Raw genomic sequence first — 18,830 nt, 5'->3', positions numbered from 1 at the left:
GCCATGTAACTCTTTAAGTCTGTTCTGTTCTACTTCTCTGCAGTTTAGCAACGATGCTCTGCTCAGTGAAAACATCTCTGTGCTTTTACAGATTGGTGATGTCTCAACAGAAAATAGCAGAAACACCACGTTCATTTCAGTGGGTTTATCTTGTCTCCAGCATCTTGGTCCCTTAAATTCTGATTGCCTGGATAGCTTTCCTATGCCATCAGTGAGACGATTTTTTCTTTACATTCAATCAAGCTTTTTTGTTTTCTTTCTTTCTTCCCTCCATTTCCCCCTCTCCTCTTTTCTTCTTCTTCTCCTTCTTCTTCTTCTCCTTCTTTCTTTCTTTCTTGAAGCCCATCAAAGCCAGAGGCTACTTGGTAATTTTTATGCTGTTGAACATACTATATATATATTTTTTTTCTGTTTTTAGGAATTTCTCATATTTTTCTATACTCTCTTTGTTTTCAGAGCCTTCCTGCATTCGTTAGCATTTGTTGCATAACAAAGAACTCATACATTCATGGATTAAAACAACAATTTATTTATCTTGCAATTCTGGAGGTTGGTGATTTGGGCTGGGCTCAGCTGCTTTGAGTCAGGCTTGGCTAATCTTTCAGTGGGGCTCACTCATGTATCTGCTGCCGGCTGCGGGGATGGCTGGGAACTGGCTAATAGGAGGGTTTTGGTTCTTCCCTATGTGATGTCTCATCCACCAGCAGGTTAGCTTCAGGCTTGTTCATGAGGTGGCGGGATTCCATGCACAAGAGCAGAAACATGCAAAGACCTCTCCCGAAATCACACAATATCGATTCTCCTGCACTGTTGTGACAAAGGAGGTCATAAGGCCAACCCACATTCAGGGTTGGAGAAATAGACTCCACCTCTCATTGGGAGAAGCTGCAAGGAATTGTGCCCATTTTTTGGTAGTCTACAAAGCTAAAGTCATCGTTAATTCTAATAATTTCAATTTCTTAGACTTTTGCTCATTGATAGTCACATCCATTGCAAACAATGATAGTTTTATCTTTTCCTTTCCAATTTTTTACAATGCCATTTCCCTTCATTGCCTGATTGCACTGGATTGACCATTCAGTACAATTTAAAATAAAAAGAGAGAGAGTGGACATCCTTGATTTGTTCCCAATTGCGGAAGAAAAGATTTTGAAAAACTTTTCAATATTAATATGCTGTACTTTGTGGATACTTGTATTTTTCTGCATACATTAAAATTATCATATGATTTTTAAAGTTATTTTGTTAATATGATCATTTCACTGATTCAATTTGAATATTAGACCAATTTTTTTTTTTTTCGGTACGCGGGCCTCTCACTGTTGTGGCCTCTCCCATTGCAGAGCACAGGCTCCAGATGCACAGACTCAGGGGCCATGGCTCACGGGCCCAGCCGCTCCGCGGCATGTGGGATCATCCCGGACCAGGGCACGAACCTGTGTCCCCTGCATCGGCAGGCGGACTCTCAACCACTGCACCACCAGGGAAGCCCCCTAGACCAAATTTAATTACTATATTAACCAACTTGTTGATTTCTGTTATTTTTTTGATGTGGAAGAGTTATTTGCTAACTTGTTTAGAATTTTTGTATTTATGTTTATTGTGGCACAGTGTTATTGATCTACACTTTTTAAAAATTCTTTGGGGCTTCCCTGGTGGCGCAGTGGTTGAGAGTCCACCTGCCGATGCAGGGGACACGGGTTCGTGCCCCGGTCCAGGAAGATCCCACATGCCGTGGAGCGGCTGGGCCCGTGAGCCATGGCCGCTGAGCCTGCGGGTCCGGAGCCTGTGCTCTGCAACGGGAGAGGCCACAACAGTGAGAGGCCCGCGTACCGAAAAAAAAAATAATAATAATAATGTCTTTGGCAGGTTTTGGTGGAAATTAATAAAGGAAAACCTCACTAAGATGGAGTCAGGAAGCCAGAAGGGGGAGCTCTCAGGCAGTACCACCTGATGTCAATTACAGGAAGCATTGTCAATTACAGACCCCAACAGAAGAATCATCAACCGGAAAGAATCATCCATCACAGGTCCCAACAGGAAAAGATGTACATGGTGTCTCCTACAAGAAATTGACTACCCCAGCAACTCAGCCAGTGAGAAACCGTCATCACCCTGAACTCTCACTTTTCTCCGATGGACTTTTTTCAAAATAACCCCTTCCGTCTTGCTCCTTTTCTCTCTATAAAATAACATTCCTCTTGGTTGTGTGTTGGACTTGCCTATGGCTTTTGCCATAGCTTGCTTGCTTTTCCTGAATTGCTATTCCTCTGCTATTCCCGAATAAACCCATTTTTGCCGGTAAAATAACTGTTTTATTTTTAAGGTCCATATTTGAAATCAAGGTTATAAATTGGGAATTGGCTTCTTCTGTATTCTGGGAGAGTCAGCGTAACATTGGAATTGCTTCCTCCTTAAATATTTGACAGAATTAACCAGTGAAGCCATCTGGGTAAAGACTTTATGGGAAGTATCCAATTATAGATCAAATAAATTGGCTAGTTTGCAGTCTCTTTAGTAGTTATCTGACTAATCCAATTTTCTTTCTCTACTTGTGTCCATTTTAGTAAGTTGTATATTTCTAGGTATTTTCCCATTTAATGTATTTACTATTGCAATTTGTTAATAATATCCTTGTACTATCTTTTCATTTTCTACAGAACCTGTTTTTATTCCTGAAGTTGTTATTCATGAATTCTCCTTTTACTACCAATAGTGTGAGGTGTTTTACCCCAGTTTCACCTAATTTAAACTCCATCGACAGGGTGCTACTGAGTGAAAGAGTAACAGCTCTAGCTAATAGTCATTTGATAAGTTTGAGTTTATTAGTTATAGTTCTGGCAGGAGAGAAATGGCACTCTCAAACTGGGCAATTTGAAGAGAGCTGACTAAAACGTTTATTTATAAAGTTATCTGTGATGTTCAGGGAAATGGCAAGGGGGAGTGTAGGACCCTGGGATAGTAACTGCAGGAGATTATTAACCACCCAAGGGCCTGGAGAAGAGAACGGTTACCAGGCTGTATTGTGAGTAGCTATAGGGGAAGGACTCCCAGACAGATGCTGATACCAACAACTCAGGAATGAAGCCAAGGAAAAATACCCTGACCTCACTTTCCTCTGGTCCTCCAACCTCTTTCGAGAGCCTCCTGTTGACTGAACCAAATCAGGCGCTGACAGGCAAAGGAGTAGTTAGTCTTTATATATCAGCAACCTGGGAGGGCAAACACAAGATATTCAACACATTTTGGATAGCCATTTTGTTATAATTCTCAGCAGGTCATTGGCTTAGTAGGTGGGTACTTAGTGAGGCTACAAAACTGGAGGAACTTGTTAAGCAAAGATAAACATTTGACAAATATATTGTCTCCCCTGCCTATTCAGGCTGATTTCTAGATGAAGAGGTTGGAAGACAGAATGCCAGTGGTATATCTTTTGGTGTCTTCTGGTTACATTTAGCAAAAGGAATTTAACTAGGAGTTAAGCTCAGGCTGATATAGGTTAGTTGGCAGTAAAAATGGAAAGAAAAGGAGAAGAGAGAATCCAGAAATTTGGAGCCTTTTGGATTGAAAACTCAAATGGTTTTAGGCTCCAAATATGAAAAGGTAAGATTCAGAAATGTTTTCTGCATTAAAGATCCATTAAAGCAGAGTTCTGCCACAAACTTCTAGTGTAGAGTTCCCTCCAAGCTGGCTTACCTCAATGTAACTACCCTTATGTTGAAAGAAGAGAAGGAATGGGGGGAGGAGATTCAAAGAATATATCAGCCTGGAGGATTATGACTAGTAATTATGACTATTCAAGATATCTGGGTGTTTATCAGGCAAATGAAATCAACTGGAAGCAAATAGATCAGAAGTCTACTCGTTTTTTTGAATTGCTCAGCTAAAGAAATCACATGCCAGACTGAAAAAGCCGTTAACTGTTTAAGACTTAAAGTAAACCTTGGGTTTTGAAACTTACATTGACAGGATAGCGTGTGTGAAAACTGCATCACTTCCCAGAAGATCTGGTACCAAAAAAACCCCCCAAAACCCCAAAAAACAAACAAACCACAGAGGATAATACAGCAAAAATGCCAGAGTCCCCCTCCCGCTTAGGGCAAAGCCAGAGTCACCCTCCCCCTCCCCTTTCTGGCACAGTGGTGAAATCATTAATCCCAAATTGAAGACTGTAGGAAAGTCAAGAAAGTCCCCACTTCAGGGCAGAGACCTCACAATGCCTACTTGTAGGGTTGTACCATGGCTATTGACCAGTGATCCCATTCTTCCCTTTTCTAAATGAGAGATTTGATTGTAGATTTTCTCTCTGCTCATGACTATAGAGTGTGTGCTCAGGCCAGATAAATCGTCCCTTGATCATGAGAAGCCACAGTGTCCTAAAGGAGAGGGCAGTGCTGCTATTGGAGATCTGGATTTGAGTTGGGTATAGTAACTGCATGGGATTTTAGGATGCTTCCCCGGAGTGGGAGTGAATGTATTCAGTGTGAGGAACACGGGATTTATAGAGACAGTAGATGTGGCAAAGACAAAAGATGTGTTTGTCCCTTGAAAATTCATGTGCCCTTTCTATTGTGTAGAGTTGTTTCTGGGAGGCATGTATGTGTCTGCATTTCTCAGCATCTAGATAGGACTTTTAGACTAGTTCTCACCAGTGGGCTATGAGTAAAATAATGAATGTTATTTTCGGGCCGAAGTGTTTGAGAAGCAGGTATACGTTCTCCGTGTTTTCTTCTCCAGTCCACTGGCTGGAATTGAATGACTGCAAAGCTCTAGACGGTGGAGATAGAAGGCAAAGCAGCCTAAACCACCTCGTGGAAATATGCTCACTGAATACCAGCGTTGGACTCTGTGTGAGCAAAGAAAAACAACTCTATTGTGTTAAGTCATGAATTTCAAGGTTTATCTGCATCCTCTGCTACTCATACTCAATGATTCCAAAGTACACAAAGTTCTATAAATTACTTTGTGGGTCCAGGAGCAAATATATATCTATATCTATATGTTTCTCTCTACATATCACACATATAAATTTAAGGGCAAAGAAATAAAAATTTACTTAAGCTTATACATTTAGATTTTAGATAATGGTGTCTGATTAGCATGCAATTGCTTTAGGGCAACCTAAATCTAGGAATTTACCAGTTTATCCTCTTACAATTTAAACTCAGGAGGTTGAACCCAAAAATGTGATAGGATTTAATAAGACAGTCAACGTGTTTTAATATCATTGTATCCTTCACAGCATCTATACAGTGATGGAGAGACAGTATTGCTTGAGTATAAGACAAAGAAGACAAATCATCTTAAGGATTAGTGATAGGGATTAATAATAAATTCATGCATCTGTACGCCTAAATGCATAGGCTGTTACATACATGCAAGATGACTGTAAGGCCACTAGCTGTTGTGGAATTAGACCCCAGAATATTGCACCATTATATTATTATGGAGTTAGAGTGATATCTTTACTCATGACTTTTACAAGCAAGTTGGTACTAAAGCTCAAATCTATGACTGTAGCAGGGAACATACCCAATGTATGTCATGCCTGTCATTTGCCTATTTATTCTCAAATCCATTCCTTTCCACTCCACTGCTTGGCTCTGTATCACAAGGGGCTGACCCTGCAAGCTACATTTTCCTGACCCCCTTCTCAGCTGGGAGACACTGACAGGAATACTGAAGGGAAGGCAGATGGAAGATTTCCTCTTACTTTCATTTAAGGTGGCATCCCTGACAGGGCAGGTGGCATCCCTAACGCCCACAGGACAGCCCCTGCTCTGTAGTCGCAACTTTGCATGGCAGCCTCCCTGGTGGTTCCTGGTGCTGCTGATACCCTGCATCCCACCAGTTCTAGAGGTGGTGGTGCCCTCCTGCTGCTGCTGGATTACTTCATCACCCCATGTTTGTCTCCTCAGTTCTTCCAGTACCGTTGTAACTGGCTCCTCATATCAGAGTCCTTCAGACTTGAATGCTGTTCTCCAGACAGGACCCTAATCAATATATGTGTGCACTAATGGCTACGTAGAACACAATATATAACACAACTTGCATATATAAACTTACCAACAAAATAACTTTTCAGTGATTATTGGTTGAATGAGTGAATATATGTATGGAAGGGTTACTTGAAAACTGGGGGGAGGGGGAGATATTTTAATGTTTCAAAGTTAAACCTAGAACTCCCTATTTCTATTTTGTGTAACTGTTACCAAGTCCAAGCTTGTACTGCTCACAGCAGGACAGGCTGATAAATCGAGAGACAACTTGTTGGGGCAAGGAATAGTGACTTTATTTGGAAAGCCAGCAGACCGTGACGATGCTGGACTAGTGTCCCAAAGAACCATCTTAGCCCACTTAGATTTCAGGCATCTTTTGTACTAAAAGGGGGGGGTGGTTGGTTGTTGCAGACTTCTTGGTGCTGGAATCCTTTGTTCTTGCAGCTGTCCACGTAGGTCAGGTCACGATGTTCCTATAAGCCTCCAACAAGACAAATGTTATTTTCTGTTCTGCAACTTTTTATCTCTAAATGAATGGAAAAGTGTTACACCTTCAAAGGTCAGAGCCTTGAGGATGGGCTATCCTGTATATTCTTTTCTAAAAGGTGCAGAGCCAGCCTGACTAAGCACAGGCAATAGAACACAAATGTTAGAACTAACTGGAAAGACTTAATAAGGAGTCAGCTTTGCTCTTCTCTGTTACATAACTATATGCTAAGGTGGAAATTTTAGTAAGAGGTATTAGAAATGGTGCTAATAAATTTGAATGGAGCCCTAGAATTAAAATGGTAATACAGTCAGAAATTCAAAACAGAAGGAAATCTAGGGGCAAAGATTACAGCCATTATTAAAGCAAGTACCTTTTCAATCCTTTTCCACTTTGATTCACAATAAGAAATATATTTTATACTGAGAATGAGTGCAGTCATATATGCATGAGATGCTTGCTATATTTTCTATTCAGTTTCTTCTCTTTTCTTCCAGCATATCCTACCCAGTATGACACAGTTTGAAAACATGGGTCTCAGCATATTACAGGAACCGTGATCATCTTTGAAAATGTATCCAAAGGATTAAGGCATAACTCATCCTTTGCTCACTCTTTCTTTGTCTTCCTCCATAGTGGCCACCTATTGTTTTGGTTATCTCAGCATGTGTTCACTCACTTTCCTCTTGGAAACTATCCCTCTCCTTTTCTTAGTCCATAGGGTTCAGGTCAACTTCCTGCCCACCTCTCCTGTCCTCCCGACTCTCCAACTTGACCAGCTCTGGGGGAAGCATGTCATCTGGTTTTGGTCAAGCAGAGAAGCCATCTCTCTGACCACAAGGAATGTCTCAATAGTTGGCACATAAGCTAAGATAGGTCAATGAACTCTGTCACCAAAAACAGTTTCTTGTTTGGCCAGACTGGAGGCTGGTGAGAATCAGGGATGGATCCTAGGAGCCATCAGATGGATAGAGCTGCCTAATAGAGAAGCTACCAAGAGGGGAGGGATGGAGGGGCAATGACATTTGTGATCGTGGATCCAGTCATTTTTCCTGAGCACTGGTAAACTGAGTTCTGAAATTCTAATATAAGTAAAAAGCTATTTACAAATGATACTTAATTTGTGAGATGACTTAAATTAGAAATGTATACTTTCAGACTTCTTCAGTATCCCAAATTTATAAACAGATAGGGCAAAATCAGACTGAAATCATCACATAATCATTTGTATTTTAAATGGTACTGCAAATATTTAAAATTATGTTTATAAAATTGGATTGAATATTTCAATGGCATTATCCAGTCTCTTAGTCTTTTTTCAGTGCCAACATATTTTTAGTTTTGCTGCACTAGGAGCCCTACTTCATTTATTAAGAAAAATAGGTTTGAAAAAATTATTTACATTAGGGTTTTCACTGAAAAATTCAATTAAGGAAATTAAGACTCGCCCCCCTGCAAATTTAATATTTATTTTTTTCTCAGTCAGTAAATAGAGGTACCGTATTATTGTGGTCCGTGCGCAGGTTGGAAGAAGAGTTTCCAGATGCAAAGTATTTTAGATGAGAGTGAGCTTATTGAAAAGAAAGAGCAGAGTTAGTGAGGGGCGCTGCGAATCCAGGGGCCGACTTCCTGATGGACCAGGGAGAGCGGGGCCCCTTTGTGGGCTAGTAGCCAACTTCTGTAGCCTCAAGACAAAGAAAATTCCTGCTGGCGGGATGGCATTAGGTGATTGGTCAGGAAGCTACGTGGTTGCTACATGGTGAATATTTTACCTAACATGGACTTGAGGGCTGTCTGGTTTAGGTCAGGAAAGCCCATGGCAACAGTCGCTGTGGGGGCTCAGTTAATTCCAGAGATTTTTGTCCTGTGCCCTTGATATAGGGCTCCACATCTATAACATTATAGATTTATTTAAAGCTATTTCTATAAGATACATTTTAATGTAAAAATAACTTTAAAAAATATAATGCATATTGTTTTTTCAGTTCTACTCAGTATGTGGTTTTAAATGTCTGCATAGTACTGATTTAAAAACAATAATTCAAAGCACAAAGTATATTGAAGGCCGCCAGTGCAGACTTATCCGCAAATGAAAAGTTTAAGCTATAGCTTTGAACATTACAGTGGAAAAAAGAGTTGAGATAAATGATATTCCCCATACCTATATCATCGACTGGTTAGTTACTGCCACAAGGTATGAACAAGTTTGTGCCTAATTTTACAACTTCTCTTAGAGGTTCACTACTTGGTGTTTTTCAAGGACGTAACGTGGACATCTAGCCAACAGTCATTCATATTCAATGCACTCCTTAAAAGTGAAGGCAACAGTTCTCTGTGGCAGAATTAAAACAGCAAGATCTGACAACCTGCCAGTATCCTTATTAATCTCACAGGGATGGATTTTGCTCCCACCTGGGAGCTTTGGAGTTAGCAGGCAGAATGTGTTACTTCTACAATATTTCTATGAAGAAATGATTGATTTGGAAATCTTGTGCTTTCACTATTATTAGCATTAATTATTGCTTGCAAATAGTGTTACCCAAAGCAGGTGCATTTAATGATCCTACCTTAAAATAACTGACAGGGAAAATGGCAAAACATAATACCTATTTTTACCTCTTGCTATTACCACTTTGAAAACACAAAAGCATCTTCAGTTGAGGTGTTGACAGAATTGGTTTCTTCCTCTCAGTAGCTATACATAGAACACTAAGTAACTTCTGAAGATTAGGAAAAAAAGTTTTATTGAAAAGTAGGCATTTTTGAAATTGGTACATATAAACAAACAAGTAATCTGAAAAAAATTACATTTGTATTTTTTTCTTAACATGCATGTTTTAGGAGCCCTAACTATCCTTTTTGCTATAACTATTAAAAGTTTCATTCCTGAGATTTTTGTAGTCAAAATTCTTAAAGTAAGCAGAGAGGAAAGAAATGTTTTCCCCAGATGGGAGGCTGAACTGTGGATTAACATCTCAGCCAGTTAATTTCTGTCACTTTTCCATACATTAGATTTTTCATTTAGGATATATCCACACTGTAATTTATTCCTTACCTATGGGCCCCCAAAGGTGCCACATCCTCAAAGAGCTGAAATATTCGGCTGAAAGATGGTATATAAGTAAAAGTTATTGTTACTAAATATTTGCCACTGTAGGTAGCTTCCTTCTTTTAAAGTGTGAACATAGAAACAAAATGAGTTTTTCACATCTAGTTTGATATAAATAACAATTCAAGTATCTCCTTTAAAATGATGTTCTGAAAAACATTAACATTTATGAATCACAAATTTAAATATATTTTCTGCAAGGCAGAATATTCCTGGAATATCCTTTGTTTTAATCATTACTTAGACTATAAAGATCAAAACCTAGCTTTGGTCCACGTCATATTTTTGATAGTTCCTCATTTTTAAAATCTATATACTTAACTAATCATTTAGAAAAAATGAACATCACATGCATGAAAGGAAAGCTTCAAACGATAACTTTTCATTTAAAAAGCTGTATTCAAATGAAGATGTGGTCTAAGTCATTTGTGCTTATTTTCGGTTAAAGCTGACATATAAGATGTTCACTGAGCTTTCGTGTGAAATGGGGTTGCATCATAATCTTGAAAATGAATTCCCTTAGAAGTTGTGATCTTCATTATAGCCCCATTCAAAGTGTCATCTTCAATGAGTGTTATTAATCCACTGGCAATCATTGATGGGCTAAAAATAAAGGAAACATCAGGGTTTTAAAATTAAAGAATGAGGCATAATTATCACATCGTCTTGAGTTATTTTTGAAGTATCTATCACCTTTAACATGTAATAGGGAAATGTATATCATGAAGCTATTGCTACTTTCATTTTTTATTCAATTAGATAACTAAATTATAAATTTAGTGGTAGATTTCCACACCCACCCTTCTGTTATTTTATAGGAAGGATTCATAAATTTATATTTATTATTTACATTGAGTAAAGATTATTTTTCCATTTTTAACCTATCAGTAAAATTTAGACTTATCAGATAGAAATGTTTATTAGAGTAGAAATTTGAAGAATTGTAACTAACATTTATTGAACGTCTATTATTTATCTGCTACTGTTTTAAGTACCTTACATATATCAACTTATTTGTGGACTTTCCAAAGCCCCTAAGTTTGTTTTAGTATTATCCCCATTTTACATGCAAGAAAATCAAGGTAAGTAGAGGTTGATGGATAAGTTCATGGTGGGTGTGGTGGAGTCAGGATTAGATCCAGATGACTCCGTCCTGTGAGACGCCAACTGCTCTAACTCAGACATGGTTCCCCAAACATGTGTGTTGATCAGTTGTTTCTTAGGAAAGTGGTTGAAGTTAGGGGGGCATATTTAATTTCACAAAGGGTATATATGAATATTGCTTGGAATTTAGGCAGATAAGGTATCATTGCTTCCAAAGACAACTAAACATCATCTTTTAAAAAAAGTATCTGATTATGGTTGAAGGTATTAATGATGCATTCTTTATACCTAAAAGCAAAATTCATGATGTGTCAACATATTCTATTCAGAAACCCAGAAAAAGTATTTTTTTCAGAGATTTTGTCAAACCAAAACTTTGAAGCTTGCATGAGTTTCTCAAATTTAAAAGCTAATTTTTTCCTTTTGATTGCTTATGTCTAGATAGCACTTTGCTCCATTGTATAAAGGAAGATAGGTATAGTTTTACTTACTCCAAAATTCCATAGTATTTCATCATATCCTTGATATGATCCATGTATTCTATATATTGTCCCATGTTTTCTTCTTTTTCAATGGATTTGAGGATGGGTGTGTTAACAAAGCCTGGGCAAATGGCATTCAGCCTCACACCACTGTTCATGAGATTAGCAGCCATCTGCCAATTGGAAGTAGAAGGTTGCAGATTTCAGGAGTTTTGTAAATGTATAACATAGGATAAACTGATAATTAAAGGTAGTTAAAAAACTGATGTGAAAAGTACTAGACAGCTATCCTTCTAGCTATATAATGATGACAATGGTAAGGCTGACTGGTGGTAGAAACTAAAAGAATACATAACTAAAGTGCTGAACTAATTCTTGCAAGCCTCACCTAATTATCTTTTTAAAAAAATCAGTATTACTGGGCAACTCCTGAAAATACTTGATTATCTAAAGCGCTCTTATCTACTGAACACTGCAGGCAGCTCAAGGTAATAAGCTGAGGCTTAGAATTGATATCCCAAGTTTTCTTTGAAATTGGGGTTGTATTAAAGAGAATACTTACTTAAAAAATACTGTTAGTGGAAAATTTTAGGACTTTGATTGATTCTAAAGACACTCAGTAATTTGCACTATCTGGAAGACAATTTTAATTATTTTTAGACTAACCTTCTTTGGCTTTTATTTGAACTATTTATAAAACAAAATGTAAGTCAATTATTTGTGGATTCCATTTGCTTTCTTGCTAAAATTTATTCATAACCCTCCTTATCAATACTTGTGGTGCTTTCAAGGTTTTCTGTGGACAAGCACAGAGTAATAAGAAATTTGAGTTGCCCGATGTGGACTAAGGCAAATAAAATGATGCTCTACTTTCTTGTTTCAGCTCTTACACCATGAACAAGTGTCCTTTTCGTGGTACTTGCCCATGTTTTTTTCATCTTTGTGCTTGTGTTGGTGATTTTGCTATCTGAAATGTCTTCAAGGCATAGTGCTGACGTGCTGTCTAGTATTTCTAAGTGCAAGAAGGCTGCAATGTGCCTATGGATAAAATACACATGTTAGAAGAGCTTCCTTCAGGCATGAGGTGTAAATGCTGTTGGCCATGCTAATACAATGCATATTAAATAAGGTGTCTTAAAAACTAAGGTGTCTTTAAACAGAAATATTCATAAAACTAGGCCATGTGTTGATTGTTTATTCAAAATGTTGTAGCCAGAGATTCAGAGGGACTTAACCCTGAATTTCCCCTATGAGCAACAGTTTAGTACCCTCTAATTCAGTGTTTGCAAGTGAATTTATAGAACATAACTAACAAATAATGAGCATCAGCTGTACAGGTGTCCAGTCTTACAACTGTGAATGCAACAGTTCTGGTCTTTACTTTGATTTACTTTGCTTTGTAGTAGTGTTATGTGTTCATTAAAAGTTGAATTAAAGATTAAGTCTCTGCAAATTAAATTAAAATCTCCAAGCAATTTCAATTAAGAGTGTGAGAGCTGCCAGTCTTCCTTTTTGACTGAACATTTACCGTTCACCATCTGCTTTCTCTATCCCTAGCGTTTCTTGTTATCAATGATTTCCTGTTCATCTGGCCCCTCTCTCCATTTCCCCTAGACTAACCACTGTAGAGGTCTCCCAACTGCTCTTTCCTTTTCTGCACTTGTCCTCTCTCATACATTCTTTCTGAATCTCTCTTTTTATGTCTTATTTTGGGTTTTTTGGCCATGCCACGCAGCTTGCAGGATCTTAGTTCCCCAACCAGGGATTGAACCCAGGCCCTTGATAGTGACAGTCCTAACCACCGGACTGTCAGGGAATTCCCATACATTCTCTAAAGAGCAGATAAAGAGCAGGTCTTCTTCAAATGGAAATATAATCTTGTCACTCCTGTGCAGAAAAAACCCACTGACGGCTGCATTTAGAATACAATCCAAGCTCATGACCCTGACTCATAAGCTGCCTTTCGTCTCGCTTCTGCTTACATCTCCAGTCAACCACATGCTCCTTTCCCCTTGCTCATCAGGCTCCATTCAAGCTGCCCCCCCTTTTTTTTCAGTTATTATAAAAAGACACTTCATGCTATCAATGTATGTGGTCAATTAGTTCTAAAATAGATTTCTAAGCTCTGTACACTTTCACCCTAGGTCTCCATGGAGACAGCATCCTTGACAACCCTCTCAGGTAAACTCTGGCTGCACCCCTCCTTCCATTCTCCACGCTCTCACTCATTTTTACCATATCTTCAGGGACAAGTAACACCTAGAGCATACTGCATATTCTGTTTAAGGAAGTCTTAAGTTAATGATTTTTAAATTTGGAGTCAATTTCAAAAAATTAAGGAATATCTTCCCATTTTTTACCCTTAAGGATATTTTTCAGTAACCTTCATTTTAAAATTATCTATTCTAGGGACTTCCCTGGCAGTCCAGCAGTTAAGACTCTGTGCTTCCAGTGCAGGGGGCACGGGTTTGATCCCTGGTCGGGAACTAGGAACCCACATGCCGTGCGGAGAGGCCAATAAATAAATAAATAAATAAATAAATAAATGAATAAATAAAATGGCTAATTTCATGTTAAAATAAAATAAAATTATCTATTCTATATTTGGTCCTTTACATGATCTGAAGACTATTTTTAATAATAAATAGTGAAGTAGAACTTAGTTTTCTATCTTTAATCCAGATGTATTGAATTCTGACTCTGTTCCCCTCTACTTCATAGAACTCATGCGTCACATATGTACAGAAAAGAGAAAAAGAGACACTGTGGTCATTGTATCCTCACCGCTGCCGAGCGTGTAAATCCAATTATGCCATGTTTGGAAGCACAATAAACAGGCTGTTGTGCAACAGGCATCAGCCCTGAGACAAATAAAAAACAAAACCACTTTTATTAAAAAAATAAGCAGACAAACCCCAATACTTGCTATGAAAATGAATAATTTGTGCCTGTTCCATTTTCACATTAACCTAGAAAATACACTAAGGTAATCACTGGACAACTTTGCAAAACTCACTAGTCCAGGCATAGTTTATTCCTCCTATAACCTCTACTATACTGTCCAAAATTTATGGTCAGTAAGCTACTGCCTGGGGATGTAGCCAAGAGGGATACATAAGTTTTTCTGCTTCCCTGATGAAGTCAAGAGAAGTCAATGTTATCTAAAACACCAAAAGAATCATCTTGAAATCCTGTAAGTTACTATCTAATTTTCAGTTTTTATGTCTGGATTTTTAAAAAGTGTATATTCTTTATTTTTTAAGGCTTCCAAATGGCTGAAGGAGTTTAACCTGCTTATGCGGGATCTGGAGAGTATTATTTGTCTTCGTTATAAGTCGGTAAGCATTTCCCTGTCACGAATTGCACTGAACAATGCTGCTAAGTGTTTAAGAAAATTAAAAGTTAACTTCTTTTGATTCTGATCTGTAGCAGATGCCTAGATCTTCTCATCCCATGACTTAGGAAAAGAAAACCAGAAATAAAAATGTTTGATCCTATTTTATTTCCTTTCATAATTATGTACTCAGCAACAGAATTCAAGCAGCTTTAGGATTGGCTTAATTTTCCATTTACACACAATAGTAACTGCTCAAAAATACAATTAAATCCATGGTGTGGAGAAAAAGTGGTACTGCAGCAGGTATGGCATCTTTTCTCCCCTATCTCCCAGCCCGAGGTTACCCCCTCCCCGCTATCAGAAGAAACAAAACAAGAAAAACTGATTTTTCTGTAGTTATCATCACTATCAAGCTTATTTCTCATAGTGATCAATTCTCTATCTCAATCAACAGTGAAACTTTTAACTAGAGCCATTTGTACATCTTGGCTTTTAACTCATTTCTTGAGTTAACACGTTCTGCCATTTTTAAAATTTGTGATTTCTCCAAGGAAGAGCGATCCCTGATTACTTTAATGTTATTAATGTCAAATGTCATGATACTACTAGATGATTCTGCTGAGATGTGGTCATTATCTCCACCCAGCTAACTAGTCCCAGAACCCCACCAATGGTGAGCGTGTTGTACCAAAGTGCAGTCATAAAGGCGGACCTTAACCACTCCCTGGGTGCCTGCCAGGTCTCAATATATGAAGTACATTTGCTCAAGAGCAGTTTAAATCCCTGGGAATGGAAGATGACACAGAGTGCGTCCTCACAATGATCTCAAAATATGTAACGTGGTTCTCTTTTTGTTTTGTTTTGTTTTGTTTTTTCGGTTCAGTAACATGTGTAAGTTAATTAAGTTTGTCAGTGTCCGTCCACAAGCATTCATGATGCCTCCACAGGGTGAACAGGTGTATTAGGATATCGAGATAAAGAGAATAAACAGGTGCAGCCAGGCGTTGCTGCTTCTTGTTCTTGTACGTTAGTCACTGTTCTACCTGCTCCTTCAATGTGTATGAGACCAAGGTAGTGGTTGTAGGTGGCATTCACGGACAGCAGGAAAGGCAGAGTGAACCTGAGTCAGAGATGAGCTGTGGACAGCCACAAAAAACACAAGGATGTCAAAGATGAATGGGAATGAATTTCTGTTATGTATGTGGAGGCACCGAACTTCTGAACCCAAACGGGTTCAAAGTGTCACAGCAGCAGAAGAGAGGAAATACTGTTGTGTTGGTTCTGTCTAAGAAGCCAGCTGCAAGACACATACTTTCCTTTAAAGGGAGAATTGCAGATGCAATCAGAATTTGTTTGCATTTTTCAAGTGGCACTTGGCTTTGTGACTCTCGTGGCGTTCCAGTGACATTTTCACTGCAGTCCTGCAGAATGTTTCCTCTTGCATTGCTTTCACTCTCTGGCATTAGATCAAAGGCTGCATAAATCCATTTCAGACATTCAGAAATCAAGCATCCTTTTAAGATATTTTTCCAGCTTTTTGGTATAACTGGCATACAATAAACTGCATATATTTAAAGTGTGTGGTTTGATAGGTTTTGACATAGGTCTACACCCACAAAACCATGACCACAATCAAGATATGAACACAGCCATCCCCTAAAAGTTTCCTCGTGCCCCGTCATCCTGTCCTTCTGACTTTCCCCTCCCCCTAAGCAACCACTGATCTCTTTTGTGTCACTATAGATTCGTTTGCCTTTTCTAGAAGTTTATATAAATGTAATCATACTGTGTAAACTTTTCTGTCTGACTTCTTTCACTCAGGATAATTCTTATGGGACTCATCCATGTTGTAATGTGTATCAATAGCTCATTTCTCTTTCTTCCTTTTTTTTTTTCTCTTTCTTCCTTTTTTTTTTCTGAATGGTATTACACAGTAAGGATATACCCATAAATTGCATATGCATTGCTCTTTTGATAGATATATTCAGTTTGGGGGTCTTATAAAAAGAGAGAATTCTGTTTTTCAATTATTTTATTTAGTCAAGTTGTAGTTAATTTAGTTAAGTAGAGAGTTTTTCTTTATCTCCCCAGTACATGTAGATTTTAACTGTGGCTCCTTATGTTTCAGAAAGGTAAAGATGTATGGGGTTTTGTCCCCAACTTGCCAACTGACTTTCAGTGTAGAAGTTTGCTCTCTCTCCCTCAGTTTGCTGCTTTGAAAAGGGAGGCTAAAGGGAGAGAGAAAAGGTTTTTTTTTTTTTTAAGGCTTTTTTTAAGGCTTTTCTTTTTGACAGTGATTTTAGTTGGGGTGGAAATGTTTCAGAAATCCAACATTTTCTATTGGGTTTCATGATCCATTTCTCCCTTCCAAGTATAACATTACTGCTGTTGTGGTCAACTTCAGTATCGTATTGTTTAGCCATACCTCTGTTACCAACCTTAGACCTGCAGCACCAACATATAATGTTTCCACGTGCCTCAAATAAAAACCTGTTCTGAGGCTAGTAATAAGGGTCAGCTCAGAGAATTGTTCAGGGTGTGTCTGATATGACTCTGGGGACACCACTCACGTGGTAGTTTGTGGAGGTTGTGCCCCACAGAGTTCCTGCAGTTTACAACCTGCACAGCTATACATGGCAGCCCTCCATGGTAGAGGAGGAGGATGGAGCAAGAGACTGAGAAGCATGAACCAGTGGAGGTAGGAAGAGAACAAGCTAAGCATCGTGTCACAGAAGTTAAAGATGGGACAATTTTAAGAAGCCTAGAGTGGTTGCTTTTATCATGTGCAGAATCAAAAGAGAATGGCTTTTCTTTGAGATATTAACGTCTCAAAATCACCCATCTAAAAATAATAGCCCTCTTGGCTTCACCTCCTTCTCCAGCTACCTCTCCACTGCTCCACAGCTCACCCTAACCAGGCTTTCCTCTGACCAGTCCAGTCCAACAGATCTTGTGGCGGTTGCCAATGACAGGGCATCTGCTAAGGCTAGGTCTTCATCTTGCTTGATACTTTGCTCAGTAGCAACCAAAACAGTTAATTATGCTCTCCTTGAAACACCTCCCTCCTTACACTGGCGTCCTTCCACCTCACCCTCACTAGCATCTCCTCCTCCTCGACCAGATCCACAAATAGGCCGGGGGACCCGAGAGCTGGTCCTGGTCCCCTCTGCTTTTCTTTTTTTTAGTCTTTTTTTTTTTTGCGGTATGCGGGCCTCTCACTGTTGTGGCCTCCCCCGTTGCGGAGCACAGGCTCCGGACGCGCAGGCCCAGCGGCCATGGCTCACGGGCCCAGCCGCTCCGCGGCATATGGGATCCTCCCAGACCGGGGCACGAACCCGTATCCCCTGCATCGGCAGGCGGACTCTCAACCACTGCGCCACCAGGGAGGCCCTCCTCTGCTTTTCTATGCGCACTCTTTCCTTAGGTGACCTTATCCACTCCTGTGGATGAAATTCATTCTCTCCATGTCTCTTTCATTCTCATTCTCTCTCTCTCTCTCTCTCTCTCTCTCTCTCTCTCTCACACACACACACACACACACACACACACAACACATAATTTTCAAATTTAAATTCCAGATGTCCAGCCAAGATCTTTTACTCTGTCTTGAGATGGGAAGTTTAGTTTTCTTCCCTTAAAATACAGTGTGTGCTAATTCAAAAGGTTTTAGGAGTGAATTCATTTTAGAAATATGTGTTTAGTACCAAGTAAGTGCCAAATATAAAGAAAACATGTTTTAAATAGTTAGTTGAAATGTATAAAACCAAGGGGAGGATCACCACTTGACCAGAATGTTATTTCTTATACTACTTAACCATTTAAAAATGTCCTTTTAATTGAATTGGTCGAGACAGATTATAGCACAGTAGTTTGGATTCTGGGTGCCAGACTGGCTGATCTCAAATCCTGAATCCACCACAATGAGCTCTGTTACCTTTGGAGGGGTTACTGCTGCGGACCATGGTGATTTTCCTCTGTGAAATAGAGTAGTAATGGTAGCTATTGTGAGTCCTGAATGAGCTAATTTACATAAAATACTTAAAACTGTGCCTGACACATAATAAGCATTACTATTTGCTGTTATCTTTATATAAATGTAATCATTTTTCCTAAAGATGAAACATCTCAAGTCTTATTTATTGTTTTATTTACCTGTTTATCCACATCGTACCTTTTTATGAAAATGTATCTTTTGCACTAAAATGCCACAAATCTGGTACAGCATCCTAACTGGGTTTGGTTTCTGAACCTTGGCAAACCGTGGACTCTTGCTGATCCTAATTCAAAAGTATTACAGAAGTGCATCCATTTA

At 38.9% G+C, this 18,830-nt stretch overlaps 1 protein-coding gene across 3 annotated transcripts in view; it reads right to left on the bottom strand.

Annotated features, from left to right (window-relative positions):
- Positions 1-9,213: 9,213 nt before the first annotated feature.
- The window catches only part of HPGD (15-hydroxyprostaglandin dehydrogenase), a 28,156-nt gene continuing 18,539 nt past the window's right edge, over positions 9,214-18,830 (bottom strand). Inside the window, exons 5-7 of one of the 3 annotated variants that reach the window (XM_082618341.1) lie at positions 13,966-14,042; positions 11,191-11,354; positions 9,214-10,198 (exon numbers count right to left, since the gene is read on the bottom strand). In XM_082618341.1, the coding sequence (XP_082474467.1) occupies positions 10,060-10,198; positions 11,191-11,354; positions 13,966-14,042 (380 nt within the window). In that variant the 3' untranslated portion in view covers positions 9,214-10,059. The other 2 variants (XM_082618342.1, XM_082618343.1) reach the window with 2 other exon arrangements.

Source organism: Mesoplodon mirus (assembly GCF_964341445.2).
Source record: "Mesoplodon mirus genome assembly, chromosome: 1".
In the NCBI taxonomy this organism is placed as follows: Eukaryota; Metazoa; Chordata; class Mammalia; order Artiodactyla; family Ziphiidae; genus Mesoplodon; species Mesoplodon mirus.
Note: the sequence above shows the minus strand (reverse complement) of the source record. Positions and strands in the feature narration are given on the sequence as shown.